The following is a 24922-nucleotide window of genomic DNA, read 5'->3' as shown; positions in this document are numbered from 1 at the left end:
GATGTTCTTTTGTATTACGATATTTCTCACACCAGTCGATGGCCAGTTGCCATATAAACCACCCATCTAATCCCAGGTTAATGTTTCAGTGGATGTTTCTGCTGTATTTATATCCATGTGTGTGTGTTGTCCAGCCCAGTAAAAGACATCCATGATATTCTGGAGCTGACCATCTTTGATGAGGATGGAGACAAAGCACCTGACTTCCTAGGCAAAGTGGCCATTCCTCTACTTTCTGTAAGTAGTAACCTGGCCATTCCTCTACTTTCTGTAAGTAGTAACCTGGCCATTCCTCTACTCTCTGTAAGTAGTAACCTGGCCATTCCTCTACTCTCTGTAAGTAGTATAGTGGCCATTCCTCTACTTTCTGTAAGTAGTAACCTGGCCATTCCTCTACTCTCTGTAAGTAGTATAGTGGCCATTCTCTGCTTTCTGTGAGTAGCATAGTGGCCATTCTCTGCTTTCTGTAAGTAGTAACCTGGCCATTCCTCTGCTTTCTGTGAGTAGCATAGTGGCCATTCTCTGCTTTCTGTGAGTAGCATAGTGGCCATTCTCTGCTTTCTGTGAGTAGCATAGTGGCCATTCCTCTGCTTTCTGTAAGTAGTAACCTGGCCATTCCTCTGCTTTCTGTAAGTAGCATAGTGGCCATTCCTCTGCTTTCTGTGAGTAGCATAGTGGCCATTCCTCTGCTTTCTGTAAGTTATAAAGTGGCCATTCTCTGCTTTCTGTGAGTAGCATAGTGGCCATTCCTCTGCTTTCTGTGAGTAGCATAGTGGCCATTCCTCTGCTTTCTGTAAGTAGCATAGTGGCCATTCCTCTGCTTTCTGTGAGTAGCATAGTGGCCATTCCTCTGCTTTCTGTAAGTTATAAAGTGGCCATTCTCTGCTTTCTGTGAGTAGCATAGTGACCATTCCTCTGCTTTCTGTGAGTAGCATAGTGGCCATTCCTCTGCTTTCTGTGAGTAGCAGAGTGGCCATTCCTCTGCTTTCTGTAAGTAGTAACCTGGCCATTCCTCTGCTTTCTGTAAGTAGCATAGTGGCCATTCCTCTGCTTTCTGTAAGTAGCATAGTGGCCATTCCTCTGCTTTCTGTGAGTAGCATAGTGACCATTCCTCTGCTTTCTGTGAGTAGCATAGTGACCATTCCTCTGCTTTCTGTGAGTAACATAGTGGCCATTCCTCTGCTTTCTGTAAGTAGCATAGTGGCCATTCCTCTGCTTTCTGTGAGTAGCATAGTGGCCATTCCTCTGCTTTCTGTAAGTAGCATAGTGGCCATTCCTCTGCTTTCTGTGAGTAGCATAGTGGCCATTCCTCTGCTTTCTGTAAGTTATAAAGTGGCCATTCTCTGCTTTCTGTGAGTAGCATAGTGGCCATTCCTCTGCTTTCTGTGAGTAGCATAGTGGCCATTCTCTGCTTTCTCTAAGTTATAAAGTGGCCATTCTCTGCTTTCTGTGAGTAGCATAGTGACCATTCCTCTGCTTTCTGTGAGTAGCATAGTGGCCATTCCTCTGCTTTCTGTGAGTAGCATAGTGGCCATTCCTCTGCTTTCTGTGAGTAGCATAGTGGCCATTCCTCTGCTTTCTGTAAGTTATAAAGTGGCCATTCTCTGCTTTCTGTGAGTAGCATAGTGGCCATTCCTCTGCTTTCTGTGAGTAGCATAGTGGCCATTCTCTGCTTTCTCTAAGTTATAAAGTGGCCATTCTCTGCTTTCTGTGAGTAGCATAGTGACCATTCCTCTGCTTTCTGTGAGTAGCATAGTGGCCATTCCTCTGCTTTCTGTGAGTAGCATAGTGGCCATTCCTCTGCTTTCTGTGAGTAGCATAGTGGCCATTCCTCTGCTTTCTGTAAGTAGCATAGTGACCATTCCTCTGCTTTCTGTAAGTTATAAAGTGGCCATTCTCTGCTTTCTGTGAGTAGCATAGTGACCATTCCTCTGCTTTCTGTGAGTAGCATAGTGGCCATTCCTCTGCTTTCTGTGAGTAGCAGAGTGGCCATTCCTCTGCTTTCTGTAAGTAGTAACCTGGCCATTCCTCTGCTTTCTGTAAGTAGCATAGTGGCCATTCCTCTGCTTTCTGTAAGTAGCATAGTGGCCATTCCTCTGCTTTCTGTGAGTAGCATAGTGACCATTCCTCTGCTTTCTGTGAGTAGCATAGTGACCATTCCTCTGCTTTCTGTGAGTAACATAGTGGCCATTCCTCTGCTTTCTGTAAGTAGCATAGTGGCCATTCCTCTGCTTTCTGTGAGTAGCATAGTGGCCATTCCTCTGCTTTCTGTAAGTAGCATAGTGGCCATTCCTCTGCTTTCTGTGAGTAGCATAGTGGCCATTCCTCTGCTTTCTGTAAGTTATAAAGTGGCTATTCTCTGCTTTCTGTGAGTAGCATAGTGGCCATTCCTCTGCTTTCTGTGAGTAGCATAGTGGCCATTCTCTGCTTTCTCTAAGTTATAAAGTGGCCATTCTCTGCTTTCTGTGAGTAGCATAGTGACCATTCCTCTGCTTTCTGTGAGTAGCATAGTGGCCATTCCTCTGCTTTCTGTGAGTAGCATAGTGGCCATTCCTCTGCTTTCTGTGAGTAGCATAGTGGCCATTCCTCTGCTTTCTGTAAGTTATAAAGTGGCCATTCTCTGCTTTCTGTGAGTAGCATAGTGGCCATTCCTCTGCTTTCTGTGAGTAGCATAGTGGCCATTCTCTGCTTTCTCTAAGTTATAAAGTGGCCATTCTCTGCTTTCTGTGAGTAGCATAGTGACCATTCCTCTGCTTTCTGTGAGTAGCATAGTGGCCATTCCTCTGCTTTCTGTGAGTAGCATAGTGGCCATTCCTCTGCTTTCTGTGAGTAGCATAGTGGCCATTCCTCTGCTTTCTGTAAGTAGCATAGTGACCATTCCTCTGCTTTCTGTAAGTTATAAAGTGGCCATTCTCTGCTTTCTGTGAGTAGCATAGTGACCATTCCTCTGCTTTCTGTGAGTAGCATAGTGGCCATTCCTCTGCTTTCTGTGAGTAGCAGAGTGGCCATTCCTCTGCTTTCTGTAAGTAGTAACCTGGCCATTCCTCTGCTTTCTGTAAGTAGCATAGTGGCCATTCCTCTGCTTTCTGTAAGTAGCATAGTGGCCATTCCTCTGCTTTCTGTGAGTAGCATAGTGACCATTCCTCTGCTTTCTGTGAGTAGCATAGTGACCATTCCTCTGCTTTCTGTGAGTAACATAGTGGCCATTCCTCTGCTTTCTGTAAGTAGCATAGTGGCCATTCCTCTGCTTTCTGTGAGTAGCATAGTGGCCATTCCTCTGCTTTCTGTAAGTAGCATAGTGGCCATTCCTCTGCTTTCTGTGAGTAGCATAGTGGCCATTCCTCTGCTTTCTGTAAGTTATAAAGTGGCCATTCTCTGCTTTCTGTGAGTAGCATAGTGGCCATTCCTCTGCTTTCTGTGAGTAGCATAGTGGCCATTCTCTGCTTTCTCTAAGTTATAAAGTGGCCATTCTCTGCTTTCTGTGAGTAGCATAGTGACCATTCCTCTGCTTTCTGTGAGTAGCAGAGTGGCCATTCCTCTGCTTTCTGTAAGTAGTAACCTGGCCATTCCTCTGCTTTCTGTAAGTAGCATAGTGGCCATTCCTCTGCTTTCTGTAAGTAGCATAGTGGCCATTCTCTGCTTTCTGTGAGTAGCATAGTGGCCATTCCTCTGCTTTCTGTGAGTAGCATAGTGGCCATTCTCTGCTTTCTCTAAGTTATAAAGTGGCCATTCTCTGCTTTCTGTGAGTAGCATAGTGACCATTCCTCTGCTTTCTGTGAGTAGCATAGTGGCCATTCCTCTGCTTTCTGTGAGTAGCATAGTGGCCATTCCTCTGCTTTCTGTGAGTAGCATAGTGGCCATTCCTCTGCTTTCTGTAAGTAGCATAGTGACCATTCCTCTGCTTTCTGTGAGTAGCATAGTGGCCATTCTCTGCTTTCTGTGAGTAGCATAGTGGCCATTCCTCTGCTTTCTGTGAGTAGCATAGTGGCCATTCCTCTGCTTTCTGTAAGTAGCATAGTGGCCATTCTCTGCTTTCTCTAAGTTATAAAGTGGCCATTCTCTGCTTTCTGTGAGTAGCATAGTGGCCATTCCTCTGCTTTCTGTGAGTAGCATAGTGGCCATTCTCTGCTTTCTGTGAGTAGCATAGTGGCCATTCCTCTGCTTTCTGTGAGTAGCATAGTGGCCATTCCTCTGCTTTCTGTGAGTAGCATAGTGGCCATTCTCTGCTTTCTCTAAGTTATAAAGTGGCCATTCTCTGCTTTCTGTGAGTAGCATAGTGACCATTCCTCTGCTTTCTGTGAGTAGCATAGTGGCCATTCCTCTGCTTTCTGTGAGTAGCATAGTGGCCATTCCTCTGCTTTCTGTGAGTAGCATAGTGGCCATTCCTCTGCTTTCTGTAAGTAGCATAGTGACCATTCCTCTGCTTTCTGTGAGTAGCATAGTGGCCATTCCTCTGCTTTCTGTGAGTAACATAGTGACCATTCCTCTACTCTCTGTCAGTAACATAGTGACCATTCCTCTACTCTCTGTGAGTAACATAGTGACCACTCCTCTACTCTCTGTAAGTAGCATAGTGGCCACTCCTCTACTCTCTGTGAGTAACATAGTGACCACTCCTCTACTCTCTGTAAGTAGCATATTGGCCACTCCTCTACTCTCTGTGAGTAACATAGTGGCCACTCCTCTACTCTCTGTGAGTAACATAGTGGCCACTCCTCTACTCTCTGTGAGTAACATAGTGACCACTCCTCTACTCTCTGTGAGTAACATAGTGACCATTCCTCTACTCTCTGTCAGTAACATAGTGACCATTCCTCTGCTTTCTGTAAGTAGCATAGTGGCCATTCCTCTACTCTCTGTGAGTAACATAGTGACCACTCCTCTACTCTCTGTGAGTAACATAGTGACCATTCCTCTACTCTCTGTCAGTAACATAGTGACCATTCCTCTGCTTTCTGTGAGTAGCATAGTGGCCATTCCTCTGCTTTCTGTGAGTAGCATAGTGGCCATTCCTCTGCTTTCTGTGAGTAGCATAGTGGCCATTCCTCTGCTTTCTGTAAGTTATAAAGTGGCCATTCCTCTGCTTTCTGTGATTAACATAGTGACCACTCCTCTACTCTCTGTGAGTAACATAGTGACCATTCCTCTACTCTCTGTCAGTAACATAGTGACCACTCCTCCAGTCTCTGTGAGTAACATAGTGACCATTCCTCTACTCTCTGTCAGTAACATAGTGACCATTCCTCTACTCTCTGTGAGTAACATAGTGACCACTCCTCTACTCTCTGTGAGTAACATAGTGACCATTCCTCTACTCTCTGTCAGTAACATAGTGACCATTCCTCTGCTTTCTGTGAGTAGCATAGTGGCCATTCCTCTGCTTTCTGTGAGTAGCATAGTGACCATTCCTCTGCTTTCTGTGAGTAACATAGTGACCATTCCTCTACTCTCTGTCAGTAACATAGTGACCATTCCTCTGCTTTCTGTGAGTAACATAGTGACCACTCCTCTACTCTCTCTGTGAGTAACATAGTGACCACTCCTCCAGTCTCTGGGAGTAACATAGTGACCATTCCTCTGCTTTCTGTGAGTAGGGTCCTGTGTGGCTCAGTCGGTAGAGCATGGCGCTTGCAACGCCAAGCGTCGTGGGTTCGATTCCCGCTGGGACCACCCATATGTAAAAGTAGTGGCCCCAGCCGACTTGTAAGTCGCTTTGGACAAAAGCGTCTGCTAAATGGGATATATTATTATTATTATATATTATTATTATAGCATAGTGGCCATTCCTCTACTCTCTGTGAGTAACATAGTGACCATTCCTCTGCTTTCTGTGAGTAGCATAGTGGCCATTCCTCTACTCTCTGTCAGTAACATAGTGACCATTCCTCTACTCTCTGTGAGTAGCATAGTGACCATTCCTCTACTCTCTGTGAGTAGCATAGTGACCATTCCTCTACTCTCTGTGAGTAGCATAGTGGCCATTCCTCTACTCTCTGTGAGTAACATAGTGACCACTCCTCCAGTCTCTGGGAGTCCACGTCAAGAGGGCCTTACAGTCCAGTCCAGTCATGTCTTCACCCTCTGTTTTCCAGTAATCCACTGTTCCAGCTTAGTGTTGGTCTCTATATATTACCTGTACATTACATTACACTCTCTGTCCCCTCCAGATCCACAATGGTCAACCGATCTGCTGTCCCTTGAAGAAAGAGGATCTGGGGGGTCTGTCTAAAGGAAGCATCTCCCTAGAGCTGGAGCTCGTCTTTAACCCAGTGAGTCCAATCACACTGTCTGATGCCCTTCCAGTCTATTCTGTTGGCCAGGGCCCATAGGGTATAGGGGCTGTTCTGTAGGGTCATCTGGACCGGTCCTGTCAGATACTGTACTGTAGGGTCATCTGGACCGATGGACCGGTCCTGTCAGATACTGTACTGTAGGGTCATCTGGACCGGTCCTAACAGATACTGTACTGTAGGGTCATCTGGACCAGTCCTGACAGATACTGTACTGTAGGGTCATCTGGACCGATGGACCGGTCCTATCAGATACTGTACTGTAGGGTCATCTGGACCAGTCCTGTCAGATACTGTACTGTAGGGTCATCTGGACCGATGGACCGGTCCTGTCAGATACTGTACTGTAGGGTCATCTGGACCGGTCCTAACAGATACTGTACTGTAGGGTCATCTGGACCGATGGACCAGTCCTGACAGATACTGTACTGTAGGGTCATCTGGACCGATGGACCGGTCCTGTCAGATACTGTACTGTAGGGTCATCTGGACCGGTCCTAACAGATACTGTACTGTAGGGTCATCTGGACCAGTCCTGACAGATACTGTACTGTAGGGTCATCTGGACCGATGGACCGGTCCTATCAGATACTGTACTGTAGGGTCATCTGGACCAGTCCTGTCAGATACTGTACTGTAGGGTCATCTGGACCGATGGACCGGTCCTATCAGATACTGTACTGTAGGGTCATCTGGACCAGTCCTGACAGATACTGTACTGTAGGGTCATCTGGACCGATGGACCTGTCCTATCAGATATTGTATTGTAGGGTCATCTGGACCGGTCCTGACAGATACTGTACTGTAGGGTCATCTGGACCAGTCCTGTCAGATACTGTACTGTAGGGTCATCTGGACCAGTCCTGACAGATACTGTACTGTAGGGTCATCTGGACCGATGGACCAGTCCTGACAGATACTGTACTGTAGGGTCATCTGGACCAGTCCTGTCAGATACTGTACTGTAGGGTCATCTGGACCGGTCCTGTCAGATACTGTACTGTAGGGTCATCTGGACCGATGGACCGGTCCTATCAGGTACTGTACTGTAGGGTCATCTAGACCGGTCCTGTCAGATACTGTACTGTAGGGTCATCTGGACCAGTCCTGACAGATACTGTACTGTAGGGTCATCTGGACCAGTCCTGTCAGATACTGTACTGTAGGGTCATCTGGACCAGTCCTGACAGATACTATACTGTAGGATCATCTGGACCAGTCCTGTCAGATACTGTACTGTAGGGTCATCTGGACCAGTCCTGTCAGATACTGTACTGTAGGGTCATCTGGACCGGTCCTGTCAGATACTGTACTGTAGGGTCATCTGGACCGATGGACCGGTCCTATCAGGTACTGTACTGTAGGGTCATCTAGACCGGTCCTGTCAGATACTGTACTGTAGGGTCATCTGGACCAGTCCTGACAGATACTGTACTGTAGGGTCATCTGGACCAGTCCTGACAGATACTGTACTGTAGGGTCATCTGGACCGATGGACCGGTCCTGTCAGATACTGTACTGTAGGGTCATCTGGACCAATGGACCGGTCCTGTCAGATACTGTACTGTAGGGTCATCTGGACCAGTCCTGACAGATACTGTACTGTAGGGTCATCCGGACCAGTCCTGACAGATACTGTACTGTAGGGTCATCTGGACCGATGGACCGGTCCTGTCAGATACTGTACTGTAGGGTCATCTGGACCAGTCCTGTCAGATACTGTACTGTAGGGTCATCTGGACCAGTCCTGTCAGATACTGTACTGTAGGGTCATCTGGACCAGTCCTGTCAGATACTGTACTGTAGGGTCATCTGGACCGATGGACCAGTCCTGTCAGATACTGTACTGTAGGGTCATCTGGACCAGTCCTGACAGATACTGTACTGTAGGGTCATCTGGACCGGTCCTAACAGATACTGTACTGTAGAGTCATCTGGACCGGTCCTGTCAGATACTGTACTGTAGGGTCATCTGGACCAGTCCTGTCAGATACTGTACTGTAGGGTCATCTGGACCAGTCCTGTCAGATACTGTACTGTAGGGTCATCTGGACCAGTCCTGTCAGATACTGTACTGTAGGGTCATCTGGACCAGTCCTGTCAGATACTGTACTGTAGGGTCATCTGGACCAGTCCTGTCAGATACTGTACTGTAGGGTCATCTGGACCGATGGACCGGTCCTGTCAGATACTGTACTGTAGGGTCATCTGGACCAGTCCTGTCAGATACTGTACTGTAGGGTCATCTGGACCAGTCCTGTCAGATACTGTACTGTAGGGTCATCTGGACCAGTCCTGTCAGATACTGTACTGTAGGGTCATCTAGACCGGTCCTGTCAGATACTGTACTGTAGGGTCATCTGGACCAGTCCTGACAGATACTGTACTGTAGGGTCATCTGGACCAGTCCTGTCAGATACTGTACTGTAGGGTCATCTGGACCAGTCCTGACAGATACTGTACTGTAGGGTCATCTGGACCAGTCCTGTCAGATACTGTACTGTAGGGTCATCTGGACCAGTCCTGACAGATACTGTACTGTAAGGTCATCTGGACCAGTCCTGACAGATACTGTACTGTAGGGTCATCTGGACCAGTCCTGTCAAATACTGTACTGTAGGGTCATCTGGACCAGTCCTGACAGATACTGTACTGTAGGGTCATCTGGACCAGTCCTGACAGATACTGTACTGTAGGGTCATCTGGACCGATGGACCGGTCCTGACAGATACTGTACTGTAGGGTCATCTGGACCAGTCCTGACAGATACTGTACTGTAGGGTCATCTGGACCAATGGACCGGTCCTGTCAGATACTGTACTGTAGGGTCATCTGGACCAGTCCTGACAGATACTGTACTGTAGGGTCATCCGGACCAGTCCTGACAGATACTGTACTGTAGGGTCATCTGGACCAGTCCTGACAGATACTGTACTGTAGGGTCATCTGGACCAGTCCTGACAGATACTGTACTGTAGGGTCATCTAGACCGGTCCTATCAGATACTATACTGTAGGGTCATCTGGACCAGTCCTAACAGATACTGTACTGTAGGGTCATCTGGACCGATGGACCAGTCCTGACAGATACTGTACTGTAGGGTCATCTGGACCAGTCCTGACAGATACTGTACTGTAGTGTCATCTGGACCAGTCCTGACAGATACTGTACTGTAGGGTCATCTGGACCAGTCCTAACAGATACTGTACTGTAGGGTCATCTGGACCGATGGACCAGTCCTGACAGATACTGTACTGTAGGGTCATCTGGACCAGTCCTGACAGATACTGTACTGTAGGGTCATCTGGACCGATGGACCAGTCCTGACAGATACTGTACTGTAGGGTCATCTGGACCAGTCCTGACAGAGACTGTACTGTAGGGTCATCTGGACCAGTCCTGTCAGATACTGTACTGTAGGGTCATCTGGACCAGTCCTGACAGATACTGTACTGTAGGGTCATCTGGACCGATGGACCGGTCCTGTCAGATACTGTATTGTAGAGTCATCTGGACCAGTCCTGACAGATACTGTATTGTAGAGTCATCTGGACCAGTCCTGTCAGATACTGTACTGTAGGGTCATCTGGACCAGTCCTGACAGATACTGTACTGTAGGGTCATCCGGACCAGTCCTGACAGATACTGTACTGTAGGGTCATCTGGACCAGTCCTGTCAGATACTGTATTGTAGAGTCATCTGGACCAGTCCTGTCAGATACTGTACTGTAGGGTCATCTGGACCAGTCCTGTCAGATACTGTACTGTAGGGTCATCTGGACCAGTCCTGACAGATACTGTACTGTAGGGTCATCTAGACCGGTCCTGTCAGATACTGTACTGTAGGGTCATCTGGACCGATGGACCGGTCCTGTCAGATACTGTACTGTAGGGTCATCTGGACCGATGGACCGGTCCTGTCAGATACTGTACTGTAGGGTCATCTGGACCAGTCCTGTCAGATACTGTACTGTAGGGTCATCTGGACCGATGGACCGGTCCTGTCAGATACTGTACTGTAGGGTCATCTGGACCAGTCCTGACAGATACTGTACTGTAGGGTCATCTGGACCAGTCCTGTCAGATACTGTACTGTAGGGTCATCTGGACCAGTCCTGTCAGATACTGTACTGTAGGGTCATCTGGACCAGTCCTGACAGATACTGTACTGTAGGGTCATCTGGACCAGTCCTGTCAGATACTGTACTGTAGGGTCATCTGGACCAGTCCTGACAGATACTGTACTGTAAGGTCATCTGGACCAGTCCTGACAGATACTGTACTGTAGGGTCATCTGGACCAGTCCTGTCAAATACTGTACTGTAGGGTCATCTGGACCAGTCCTGACAGATACTGTACTGTAAGGTCATCTGGACCAGTCCTGACAGATACTGTACTGTAGGGTCATCTGGACCAGTCCTGTCAGATACTGTACTGTAGGGTCATCTGGACCAGTCCTGACAGATACTGTACTGTAGGGTCATCTGGACCGATGGACCGGTCCTGTCAGATACTGTACTGTAGGGTCATCTGGACCAGTCCTGTCAGATACTGTACTGTAGGGTCATCTGGACCAATGGACCGGTCCTGTCAGATACTGTACTGTAGGGTCATCTGGACCAGTCCTGACAGATACTGTACTGTAGGGTCATCCGGACCAGTCCTGACAGATACTGTACTGTAGGGTCATCTGGACCAGTCCTGACAGATACTATACTGTAGGGTCATCTGGACCAGTCCTAACAGATACTGTACTGTAGGGTCATCTGGACCAGTCCTGACAGATACTGTACTGTAGGGTCATCTGGACCGATGGACCAGTCCTGACAGATACTGTACTGTAGGGTCATCTGGACCAGTCCTGACAGATACTGTACTGTAGGGTCATCTGGACCAGTCCTGTCAGGTACTGTACTGTAGGATCATCTGGACCAGTCCTGACAGATACTGTACTGTAGGGTCATCCGGACCAGTCCTGACAGATACTGTACTGTAGGGTCATCTGGACCAGTCCTGTCAGATACTGTACTGTAGGGTCATCTGGACCGATGGACCGGTCCTGTCAGATACTGTACTGTAGGGTCATCTAGACCGATGGACCAGTCCTGACAGATACTGTACTGTAGGGTCATCTGGACCAGTCCTGACAGATACTGTACTGTAGGGTCATCTGGACCGATGGACCAGTCCTGACAGATACTGTACTGTAGGGTCATCTGGACCAGTCCTGACAGATACTGTACTGTAGGGTCATCTGGACCAGTCCTGTCAGGTACTGTACTGTAGGATCATCTGGACCAGTCCTGACAGATACTGTACTGTATGGTCATCTGGACCGATGGACCAGTCCTGACAGATACTGTACTGTAGGGTCATCTGGACCAGTCCTGACAGATACTGTACTGTAGGGTCATCTGGACCGATGGACCAGTCCTGACAGATACTGTACTGTAGGGTCATCTGGACCGATGGACCAGTCCTGACAGATACTGTACTGTAGGGTCATCTGGACCAGTCCTGACAGATACTGTACTGTAGGGTCATCTGGACCGGTCCTGTCAGATACTGTACTGTAGGGTCATCTGGACCAGTCCTGTCAGATACTGTACTGTACTGTGTGCAGGAACAACCTGTGTCTTCCTCCATCTCTCTCTATTTAAACAGGAACAACCTGTGTCTTCCTCCATCTCTCTCTATTTAAACAGGAACAACCTGTGTCTTCCTCCATCTCTCTCCATTTAAACAGGAACAACCTGTGTCTTCCTCCATCTCTCTCTATTTAAACAGGAACAACCTGTGTCTTCCTCCATCTCTCTCCATTTAAACAGGAACAACCTGTGTCTTCCTCCGTCTCTCTCTATTTAAACAGGAACAACCTGTATCTTCCTCCATCTCTCTCTATTTAAACAGGAACAACCTGTGTCTTCCTCCATCTCTCTCTCTATTTAAACAGGAACAACCTGTGTCCCCCTCCATCTCTCTCTCTATTTAAACAGGAACAACCTGTGTCCCCCTCCATCTCTCTCTCTATTTAAACAGGAACAACCTGTGTCTTCCTCCATCTCTCTCTATTTAAACAGGAACAACCTGTGTCTTCCTCCATCTCTCTCTATTTAAACAGGAACAACCTGTGTCTTCCTCCGTCTCTCTCTATTTAAACAGGAACAACCTGTGTCTTCCTCCATCTCTCTCTATTTAAACAGGAACAACCTGTGTCTTCCTCCATCTCTCTCTATTTAAACAGGAACAACCTGTGTCTTCCTCCGTCTCTCTCTATTTAAACAGGAACAACCTGTGTCTTCCTCCGTCTCTCTCTATTTAAACAGGAACAACCTGTGTCTTCCTCCATCTCTCTCTCTATTTAAACAGGAACAACCTGTGTCTTCCTCCGTCTCTCTCTCCGTTTAAACAGGAACAACCTGTGTCTTCCTCCGTCTCTCTCTATTTAAACAGGAACAACCTGTGTCTTCCTCCATCTCTCTCTATTTAAACAGGAACAACCTGTGTCTTCCTCCATCTCTCTCTATTTAAACAGGAACAACCTGTGTCTTCCTCCATCTCTCTCTGTTTAAACAGGAACAACCTGTGTCTTCCTCCATCTCTCTCTATTTAAACAGGAACAACCTGTGTCTTCCTCCATCTCTCTCTATTTAAACAGGAACAACCTGTGTCTTCCTCCATCTCTCTCTATTTAAACAGGAACAACCTGTGTCTTCCTCCATCTCTCTCTATTTAAACAGGAACAACCTGTGTCTTCCTCCATCTCTCTCTATTTAAACAGGAACAACCTGTGTCTTCCTCCATCTCTCTCTATTTAAACAGGAACAACCTGTGTCTTCCTCCATCTCTCTCTCCAATTGCTCTTAAATACAAGTAAAACTAAATGCTCTTCAACCTCTTCGCTTGCTGCACCTGCCCTCCTGTCCAACATCACTACTCTGGACGGCTCTGATTTAGAATACGTGGACAACTACAAATACTTAGGTGTCTGGTTAGACTGTAAACTCTCCTTCCAGACCCATATCAAACATCTCCAATCCAAAGTTAAATCTAGAATTCCTATTTCGCAACAAAGCATCCTTCACTCATGCTGCCAAACATACCCTTGTAAAACTGACCATCCTACCAATCCTCGACTTCGGCGATGTCATTTACCAAATACCCTCCAATACCCTACTCAACAAATTGGATGCAGTCTATCACAGTGCAATCCGTTTTGTCACCAAAGCCCCATATACTACCCACCATTGCGACCTGTACGCTCTCGTTGGCTGGCCCTCGCTTCATACTCGTCGCCAAACCCACTGGCTCCATGTCATCTACAAGACCCTGCTAGGTAATGTCCCCCCTTATCTCAGCTCGCTGGTCACCATAGCATCTCCCACCTGTAGCACACGCTCCAGCAGGTATATCGCTCTAGTCACCCCCAAAACCAATTCTTTCTTTGGCCGCCTCTCCTTCCAGTTCTCTGCTGCCAATGACTGGAACGAACTACAAAAATCTCTGAAACTGGAAACACTTATCTCCCTCACTAGCTTTAAGCACCAGCTGTCAGAGCAGCTCACAGATTACTGTACCTGTACATAGCCCACCTATATTTTAGCCCAAACAACTACCTCTTTCCCTACTGTATTTAATTTATTTATTTATTTTGCTCCTTTGCACCCCATTATTTTTATTTCTACTTTGCAGATTCTTCCATTGCAAATCTACCATTCCAGTGTTTTACTTGCTATATTGTATTTACTTTGCCACCATGGCCTTTTTGCCTTTACCTCCCTTATCTCACCTCATTTGCTCACATCGTATATAGACTTGTTTATACTGTATTATTGACTGTATGTTTGTTTTGCTCCATGTGTAACTCTGTGTCGTTGTATGTGTCGAACTGCTTTACTTTATGTTGGCCATGTCGCAATTGTAAATGAGAACTTGTTCTCAACTTGCCTACCTGGTTAAATAAAGGTGAAATAAAATAAATAAATAAATCAACAGGAACAACCTGTGTCTTCCTCCATCTCTCTCCATTTGACTTCTGTTTTCATCTTGTGTTTTTAGGTCAGAGCAGCTATCAGAACATTTAAACCAAAGGAGAAGAAATTCATGGAAGACAATCCAAAGTTTTCTAAAAGGTTTGCTAAATGAATCTCCATAGTTGAAATATTGTGAAACAGGCAGCCGTGTTGTGTTGTTCTCAGCGTCTTTTTAAGGTGTGTTTCTGTATTCGTTCCAGATGTTGGCGCGTAACGTGTCCCGCGTGCGTACCCTTTACAGAGCAGTGCAGTCCACATTCCAGTACATCAACAGCTGTTTCCAGTGGGAGAGTTTCCAGAGGAGTCTCATAGCCTTCCTGGTGAGGCAGTCACCCTTTTCAACATCTAAACCTAGCTTTACCAAACTAGATATACTGTAGTATAGCAGCACCATCTACAGTGTCTCCCATACAACCAGAATCCCTAGCAGGGGGTTCCCCATTTCCAGTCAATAGGTGTTCTCAATATGGGAATCTATCTCTCTCTGTCTCTGTCTGTAGCAGTCAGCCTCTCCTCTCTCTCTGTCTGTAGCAGTCAGCCTCTCCTTGAACTCTCTCTCTCTCTCTCTGTCTCTCTCTCTCTCTCTCTGTCTCTGTCTGTAGCAGTCAGCCTCTCCTCTCTCTCTCTCTCTCTCTCTCTCTCTCTCTCTCTTGTCTCTCCTCTCTCTCCTCTCTCTCCTCTCTCTCCTTCTCTCTCTCTCTTTCTCTCTCACTCTCTCTCTCTCTCTCTCTCTCTCTTGTCTCTCCTCTCTCTCCTCTCTCTCCTCTCTCTCCTCTCTCTCTCTCTCTCTCTCTCTCTCTCTCTCTCTCTTGTCTCTCCTCTCTCTCTCTCTCTCCTCTCTCTCCTTCTCTCTCTCTCTCTGTCTCTGTCTGTAGCAGTCAGCCTCTCCTTGAACTCTCTCTCTCTGTCTCCTCTCTCGCTCTCTCTCTCTTTCGCTCTCTCTCCTCTCTCTCTCTCTCCTTCTCTCTCTCCTTCTCTCTCTCTCTCTCTCTCTCTCTGTCTCTGTCTGTAGTAGTCAGCCTCTCTTTCTCTCTCTGTCTGTAGCAGTCAGCCTCTCTCTCTCTCTCTTGTCTCTCCTCTCTCTCCTCTCTCTCTCTCTCTCTCTCTCTCTCTCTCTGTCTCTGTCTGTAGCAGTCAGCCTCTCCTTGAACTCTCTCTCTCTGTCTCCTCTCTCTCTCTCTCTCTCTCTCTCTCTCTCTCTCTCTCTCTCTCTCTATCTCTCTCTCTCTCTCTCTACTCTCTCTCTTCTCTCTCTCTCTCTCTCTCTCTATCTCTCTCTCTCAATTTAATTCAATTTAATTCAATTCAATTCAAGGGGCTTTATTGGCATGGGAAACATGTGTTAACATTGCCGAAGCAAGTTAGGTAGATAATATACAAAAGTGAAATAAACAATAAAAATTAACAGTAAACATTACAAATACAGAAGTTTCAAAACAATAAATGTCATATTATATATATATTCATAAAAAATCCTACAATGTGATTTTCTGGATTTTTTCTCATTTTGTCTGTCATAGTTGAAGTGTACCTATGATGAAAATTACAGGCCTCTCTCATCTTTTTAAGTGGGAGAACTTGCACAATTGGTGGCTGACTAAATACTTTTTGCCCCACTGTATGTACTGTGAGAGGGGCAGAGTTTAGCCCCTGCTATAGATATGTACTGTGAGAGGATATATTCTAGCCCCTGCTATAGATATGTACTGTGAGAGGATAGATTCTAGCCCCTGCTATAAATATGTACTGTGAGGGGATAGATTCTACCCCCTGCTATAGATATGTACTGTGAGAGGATATATTCTAGCCCCTGCTTTAGATATGTACTGTGAGCGGATAGATTCTAGCCCCTGCAATAAGTATGTACTGTGAGAGAACAGATTCTAGCCCCTGCTATAGATATGTACTGTGAGAGGACAGATTCTAGCCCCTGCTATAGATATGTACTGTGAGACGTTAGGATCTAGCCTTAGCACTCAGGTACAGTGTAGACTGGTCCCACTAGAGGAGAAGAAGATAGGATCTAGCCTCAGCTACAGTGTAGACTGGTCCCACTAGAGGAGAAGACGATAGGATCTAGCCTCAGCTACAGTGTAGACTGGTCCCACTAGAGGAGAAGAAGATAGGATCTAGCCTCAGCTACAGTGTAGACTGGTCCCACTAGAGGAGAAGAAGATAGGATCTAGCCTCAGCTACAGTGTAGACTGGTCCCACTAGAGGAGAAGACGATAGGATCTAGCCTCAGCTACAGTGTAGACTGGTCCCACTAGAGGAGAAGAAGAGATGGAGTGTATGGTAAATACAGTGTATGTCATGTATTTAATGTTCAGTTAATGAAGTGACCCTTTATCAGTTTATCCTCCCTTCTCCCATCTGCCTCTCCTCTCCCCTACTCCTCCCATGTACTCATCCTCTCATCTCCCCTCTCTTCTCACCCTACTCCTCCCCTCTTCTCCCATCCTCCTCTCCACTACTCCTCCCCTGTACTCCTCATCTCCTTCCCTACTTCACTCCCCTCTGTCCTATGCTACTTCTCTTCTCCTCCTCCCCTCTCATCCCCTACTCCTCTCCTCTCATCTCCTTCTCTACTCCTTCTCCTCCCCTACTCCGCTCCCCTCTGTCCTATGCTACTTCTCTTCTCCTCCTCCCCTCTCATCCCCTACTCCTCTCCCCTCATCTCCTTCTCTACTCCTTCTCCTCCCCTACTCCGCTCCCCTCTGTCCTATGCTACTTCTCTTCTCCTCCTTTCCTCTCCTCCTCTCCCGTTCTCTCTTCCTATAGATATTCCTGCTGGCGGTGTGGCATTGGGAGTTCTACATGTTGCCTCTCTGTCTGGTTCTGCTCATCACATGGAACTATCTTCAGATTGCATCTGGACGGGCCAACCAGGACCTGGTCAGTACAGCGCCTCGCTCCAATCAGCCATGTTTAATCCTATTCCCCTACAACTATTACCACTATATCCTAGATTCTACAACTACTTCCACTATCTCCTAGATTCTAAAACTATTACCACTATCTCCTAGATTCTAGAACTACTACCACTATCCCCTAGATTCTACAACTATTACCACTATCCCCTAGATTCTAGAACTATTACCACTATCTCCTAGATTCTACAACTATTACCACTATCTCCTAGATTCTAGAACTACTACCACTATCTCCTAGATTCTACAACTATTACCACTATCCCCTAGATTCTACAACTATTACCACTATCCCCTAGATTCTACAACTATTACCACTATCCCCTCGATTCTACAACTATTACCACTGTCCACTAGATTCTACAACTATTACCACTATCCCCTAGATTCTACAACTATTACCACTATCCCCTAGATTCTACAACTATTACCACTATCCCCTAGATTCCACAACTATTACCACTATCCCCTAGATTCTACAACTATTACCACTATCCCCTAGATTCTACAACTATTACCACTATCCCCTAGATTCTACAACTATTACCACTATCCCCTAGATTCTACAACTATTACCACTATCTCCTAGATTCTACAACTATTACCACTATCCCCTAGATTCTACAACTATTACCACTGTCCACTAGATTCTACAACTATTACCACTATCCCCTAGATTCTACAACTATTACCACTATCCCCTAGATTCCACAACTATTACCACTATCCCCTAGATTCCACAACTATTACCACTATCCCCTAGATTCCACAACTATTACCACTATCCCCTAGATTCCACAACTATTACCACTATCCCCTAGATTCCACAACTATTACCACTATCCCCTAGATTCCACAACTATTACCACTATCCCCTAGATTCTACAACTATTACCACTATCCCCTAGATTCTACAACTATTACCACTATCCCCTAGATTCTACAACTACCACTATCTCCTAGATTCTACAACTATTACCACTATCCCCTAGATTCTACAACTATTACCACTATCCCCTCGATTCTACAACTATTACCACTATCCCCTAGATTCTACAACTATTACCACTATCCCCTCGATTCTACAACTATTACCACTATCCCCTAGATTCTACAACTATTACCACTATCCCCTAGATTCTAGAACTACTACCACTATCTCCTAGATTCTACAACTATTACCACTATCCCCTAGATTCTAGAACTACTACCACTATCTCCTAGATTTTACAACTACCACTATCTCCTAGATTCTACAACTATTACCACTATCCCCTAGATTCCACAACTATTACCACTATCTCCTAGATTCTACAACTATTACCACTATCTCCTAGATTCTAGAACTACTACCACTATCTCCTAGATTCTACAACTATTACCACTATCCCCTAGATTCTACAACTATTACCACTATCCCCTAGATTCTACAACTATTACCACTATCCCCTCGATTCTACAACTATTACCACTGTCCACTAGATTCTACAACTATTACCACTATCCCCTAGATTCTACAACTATTACCACTATCCCCTAGATTCTACAACTATTACCACTATCCCCTAGATTCCACAACTATTACCACTATCCCCTAGATTCTACAACTATTACCACTATCCCCTAGATTCTACAACTATTACCACTATCCCCTAGATTCTACAACTATTACCACTATCCCCTAGATTCTACAACTATTACCACTATCTCCTAGATTCTACAACTATTACCACTATCCCCTAGATTCTACAACTATTACCACTGTCCACTAGATTCTACAACTATTACCACTATCCCCTAGATTCTACAACTATTACCACTATCCCCTAGATTCCACAACTATTACCACTATCCCCTAGATTCCACAACTATTACCACTATCCCCTAGATTCCACAACTATTACCACTATCCCCTAGATTCCACAACTATTACCACTATCCCCTAGATTCCACAACTATTACCACTATCCCCTAGATTCCACAACTATTACCACTATCCCCTAGATTCCACAACTATTACCACTATCCCCTAGATTCTAAAACTATTACCACTATCTCCTAGATTCTACAACTATTACCACTATCCCCAGATTCTACAACTACTTCCACTATCTCCTAGATTCTAAAACTATTACCACTATCTCCTAGATTCTAGAACTACTACCACTATCCCCTAGATTCTACAACTATTACCACTATCCCCTAGATTCTAGAACTATTACCACTATCTCCTAGATTCTACAACTATTACCACTATCTCCTAGATTCTAGAACTACTACCACTATCTCCTAGATTCTACAACTATTACCACTATCCCCTAGATTCTACAACTATTACCACTATCCCCTAGATTCTACAACTATTACCACTGTCCACTAGATTCTACAACTATTACCACTATCCCCTAGATTCCACAACTATTACCACTATCCCCTAGATTCCACAACTATTACCACTATCCCCTAGATTCCACAACTATTACCACTATCCCCTAGATTCCACAACTATTACCACTATCCCCTAGATTCCACAACTATTACCACTATCCCCTAGATTCTAAAACTATTACCACTATCTCCTAGATTCTACAACTATTACCACTATCCCCTAGATTCTACAACTACTTCCACTATCTCCTAGATTCTAAAACTATTACCACTATCTCCTAGATTCTAGAACTACTACCACTATCCCCTAGATTCTACAACTATTACCACTATCCCCTAGATTCTAGAACTATTACCACTATCTCCTAGATTCTACAACTATTACCACTATCTCCTAGATTCTAGAACTACTACCACTATCTCCTAGATTCTACAACTATTACCACTATCCCCTAGATTCTACAACTATTACCACTATCCCCTAGATTCTACAACTATTACCACTGTCCACTAGATTCTACAACTATTACCACTATCCCCTAGATTCTACAACTATTACCACTATCCCCTAGATTCTACAACTATTACCACTGTCCCCTAGATTCTACAACTATTACCACTATCCCCTAGATTCTACAACTATTACCACTGTCCACTAGATTCTACAACTATTACCACTATCCCCTAGATTCTACAACTATTACCACTATCCCCTAGATTCCACAACTATTACCACTATCCCCTAGATTCCACAACTATTACCACTATCCCCTAGATTCCACAACTATTACCACTATCCCCTAGATTCCACAACTATCCCCAGATTCCAACTATCCTATCCCCTAGATTCTACAACTATTACCACTATCCCCTAGATTCTACAACTATTACCACTATCCCCTAGATTCTACAACTATTACCACTATCCCCTAGATTCTACAACTACCACTATCTCCTAGATTCTACAACTATTACCACTATCCCCTAGATTCTACAACTATTACCACTATCCCCTCGATTCTACAACTATTACCACTATCCCCTAGATTCTACAACTATTACCACTATCCCCTCGATTCTACAACTATTACCACTGTCCACTAGATTCTACAACTATTACCACTATCCCCTAGATTCTACAACTATTACCACTGTCCCCTAGATTCTACAACTATTACCACTATCCCCTAGATTCTACAACTATTACCACTATCCCCTAGATTCTACAACTATTACCACTATCCCCTAGATTCCACAACTATTACCACTATCCCCTAGATTCTACAACTATTACCACTATCCCCTAGATTCTACAACCCCAGATATTACCACTATCCCCTAGATTCTACAACTATTACCACTATCCCCTAGATTCTACAACTATTACCACTATCCCCTAGATTCTACAACTATTACCACTATCTCCTAGATTCTACAACTATTACCACTATCCCCTAGATTCTACAACTATTACCACTATCCCCTAGATTCTACAACTAGACCACTTCCCCTAGATTCCACAACTATTACCACTATCCCCTAGATTCTACAACTATTACCACTATCCCCTAGATTCTACAACTACTACCACTATCCCCTAGATTCTACAACTATTACCACTATCCCTAGATTCTACAACTATTACCACTATCCCCTAGATTCTACAACTACTACCACTATCCCCTAGATTCTACAACTATTACCACTATCCCCTAGATTCTACAACTATTACCACTATCCCCTAGATTCTACAACTACTACCACTATCCCCTAGATTCTACAACTATTACCACTATCCCCTAGATTCCACAACTATTACCACTATCCCCTAGATTCCACAACTATTACCACTATCCCCTAGATTCCACAACTATTACCACTATCCCCTAGATTCTACAACTATTACCACTATCCCCTAGATTCTACAACTATTACCACTATCCACTAGATTCTACAACTATTACCACTATCCCCTAGATTCTACAACTATTACCACTATCCCCTAGATTCCACAACTATTACCACTATCCCCTAGATTCTACAACTATTACCACTATCTCCTAGATTCTACAACTATTACCACTATCCCTAGATTCTACAACTATTACCACTGTCCACTAGATTCTACAACTATTACCACTATCCCCTAGATTCTACAACTATTACCACGATCTCCTAGATTCCACAACTATTACCACTATCCCCTAGATTCTACAACTATTACCACTATCCCCTAGATTCCACAACTATTACCACTATCCCCTAGATTCCACAACTATTACCACTATCCCCTAGATTCCACAACTATTACCACTATCCCCTAGATTCCACAACTATTACCACTATCCCCTAGATTCTACAACTATTACCACTATCCCCTAGATTCTACAACTATTACCACTATCCCCTAGATTCTACAACTACCACTATCTCCTAGATTCTACAACTATTACCACTATCCCCTAGATTCTACAACTATTACCACTATCCCCTCGATTCTACAACTATTACCACTATCCCCTAGATTCTACAACTATTACCACTATCCCCTCGATTCTACAACTATTACCACTATCCCCTAGATTCTACAACTATTACCACTATCCCTAGATTCTAGAACTACTACCACTATCTCCTAGATTCTACAACTATTACCACTATCCCTAGATTCTAGAACTACTACCACTATCTCCTAGATTTTACAACTACCACTATCTCCTAGATTCTACAACTATTACCACTATCCCCTAGATTCCACAACTATTACCACTATCTCCTAGATTCTACAACTATTACCACTATCTCCTAGATTCTAGAACTACTACCACTATCTCCTAGATTCTACAACTATTACCACTATCCCCTAGATTCTACAACTATTACCACTATCCCCTAGATTCTACAACTATTACCACTATCCCTCGATTCTACAACTATTACCACTGTCCACTAGATTCTACAACTATTACCACTATCCCCTAGATTCTACAACTATTACCACTATCCCCTAGATTCTACAACTATTACCACTATCCCCTAGATTCCACAACTATTACCACTATCCCCTAGATTCTACAACTATTACCACTATCCCCTAGATTCTACAACTATTACCACTATCCCTAGATTCTACAACTATTACCACTATCCCCTAGATTCTACAACTATTACCACTATCTCCTAGATTCTACAACTATTACCACTATCCCCTAGATTCTACAACTATTACCACTGTCCACTAGATTCTACAACTATTACCACTATCCCCAGATTCTACAACTATTACCACTATCCCCTAGATTCCAAAGATTCTATTACCACTATCCCCTAGATTCCACAACTATTACCACTATCCCCTAGATTCCACAACTATTACCACTATCCCCTAGATTCCACAACTATTACCACTATCCCCTAGATTCCACAACTATTACCACTATCCCCTAGATTCCACAACTATTACCACTATCCCCTAGATTCCACAACTATTACCACTATCCCCTAGATTCTAAAACTATTACCACTATCTCCTAGATTCTACAACTATTACCACTATCCCTAGATTCTACAACTACTTCCACTATCTCCTAGATTCTAAAACTATTACCACTATCTCCTAGATTCTACAACTATTAACTACTACCACTATCCCCTAGATTCTACAACTATTACCACTATCCCCTAGATTCTATTAACTATTACCACTATCTCCTAGATTCTACAACTACCACTATCTAGATTCCACTATCTCCTAGATTCTAGAACTACTACCACTATCTCCTAGATTCTACAACTATTACCACTATCCCCTAGATTCTACAACTATTACCACTATCCCCTAGATTCTACAACTATTACCACTGTCCACTAGATTCTACAACTATTACCACTATCCCCTAGATTCCACAACTATTACCACTATCCCTAGATTCCACAACTATTACCACTATCCCCTAGATTCCACAACTATTACCACTATCCCCTAGATTCCACAACTATTACCACTATCCCCTAGATTCCACAACTATTACCACTATCCCCTAGATTCTAAAACTATTACCACTATCTCCTAGATTCTACAACTATTACCACTATCCCCTAGATTCTACAACTACTTCTTACACTATCTCCTAGATTCTAAAACTATTACCACTATCTCCTAGATTCTAGAACTACTACCACTATCCCTAGATTCTACAACTATTACCACTATCCCTAGATTCTAGACCACTATCCCTAGATTCTACCATTACTATCTCCTAGATTCTACAACTATTACCACTATCTCCTAGATTCTACAACTATTACCACTATCTCCTAGATTCTACAACTATTACCACTAGATCCCAACTAGATTCTACAACTATTACCACTATCCCTAGATTCTACAACTATTACCACTATCCCTAGATTCTACAACTATTACCAGATTCTATCCCCTAGATTCTACAACTATTACCACTATCCCCTAGATTCTACAACTATTACCACTATCCCCTAGATTCTACAACTATTACCACTAGATCCAACTATTACCACTATCCCCTAGATTCTACAACTATTACCACTGTCCACTAGATTCTACAACTATTACCACTATCCCCTAGATTCTACAACTATTACCACTATCCCCTAGATTCCACAACTATTACCACTATCCCCTAGATTCCAACTATTACTATCCCCTAGATTCCACAACTATTACCACTATCCCCTAGATTCCACAACTATTACCACTATCCCCTAGATTCTACAACTATTACCACTATCCCCTAGATTCTAAACTATTACCACTATCCCCTAGATTCTACAACTATTACCACTATCCCCTAGATTCTACAACTATTACCACTATCTCCTAGATTCTACAACTATTACATCCCCTAGATTCTACAACTATTACCACTATCCCTAGATTCTACAACTATTACCACTATCCCTAGATTCTACAACTATTACCACTATCCCCTATTCCAACTACCACTGTCCACTAGATTCTACAACTATTACCACTATCCCCTAGATTCTACAACTATTACCACTGTCCCTAGATTCTACAACTATTACCACTATCCCCTAGATTCTACAACTATTACCACTATCCCCTAGATTCTACAACTATTACCACTATCCCCTAGATTCTACAACTATTACCACTATCCCCTAGATTCTACAACTATTACCACTATCCCCTAGATTCTACAACTATTACCACTATCCCCTAGATTCTACAACTATTACCACTATCCCCTAGATTCTACAACTATTACCACTATCCCCT

General features: G+C 44.3%; 1 protein-coding gene across 1 annotated transcript in view; it reads left to right on the top strand.

The window, feature by feature from the left end:
• Positions 1 to 17218, top strand: part of LOC135534265 (multiple C2 and transmembrane domain-containing protein 2-like) — a gene marked incomplete at both ends in the record, with an annotated part of 29483 nt that extends 12265 nt beyond the window's left edge. Inside the window, 5 exon segments of the mRNA XM_064961343.1 lie at positions 135 to 237; positions 6168 to 6269; positions 14349 to 14426; positions 14524 to 14643; positions 17105 to 17218. Coding sequence (XP_064817415.1) covers positions 135 to 237; positions 6168 to 6269; positions 14349 to 14426; positions 14524 to 14643; positions 17105 to 17218 — 517 coding nt within the window.
• Between the last annotated feature and the right edge of the window lie 7704 nt (positions 17219 to 24922).

Source organism: Oncorhynchus masou, unplaced genomic scaffold (assembly GCF_036934945.1).
Source record: "Oncorhynchus masou masou isolate Uvic2021 unplaced genomic scaffold, UVic_Omas_1.1 unplaced_scaffold_3228, whole genome shotgun sequence".
NCBI classification, from domain to species: Eukaryota; Metazoa; Chordata; class Actinopteri; order Salmoniformes; family Salmonidae; genus Oncorhynchus; species Oncorhynchus masou.
The sequence above is the reverse complement of the archived record's forward strand: the minus strand, read 5'-3'. Positions and strand labels throughout refer to the sequence as shown.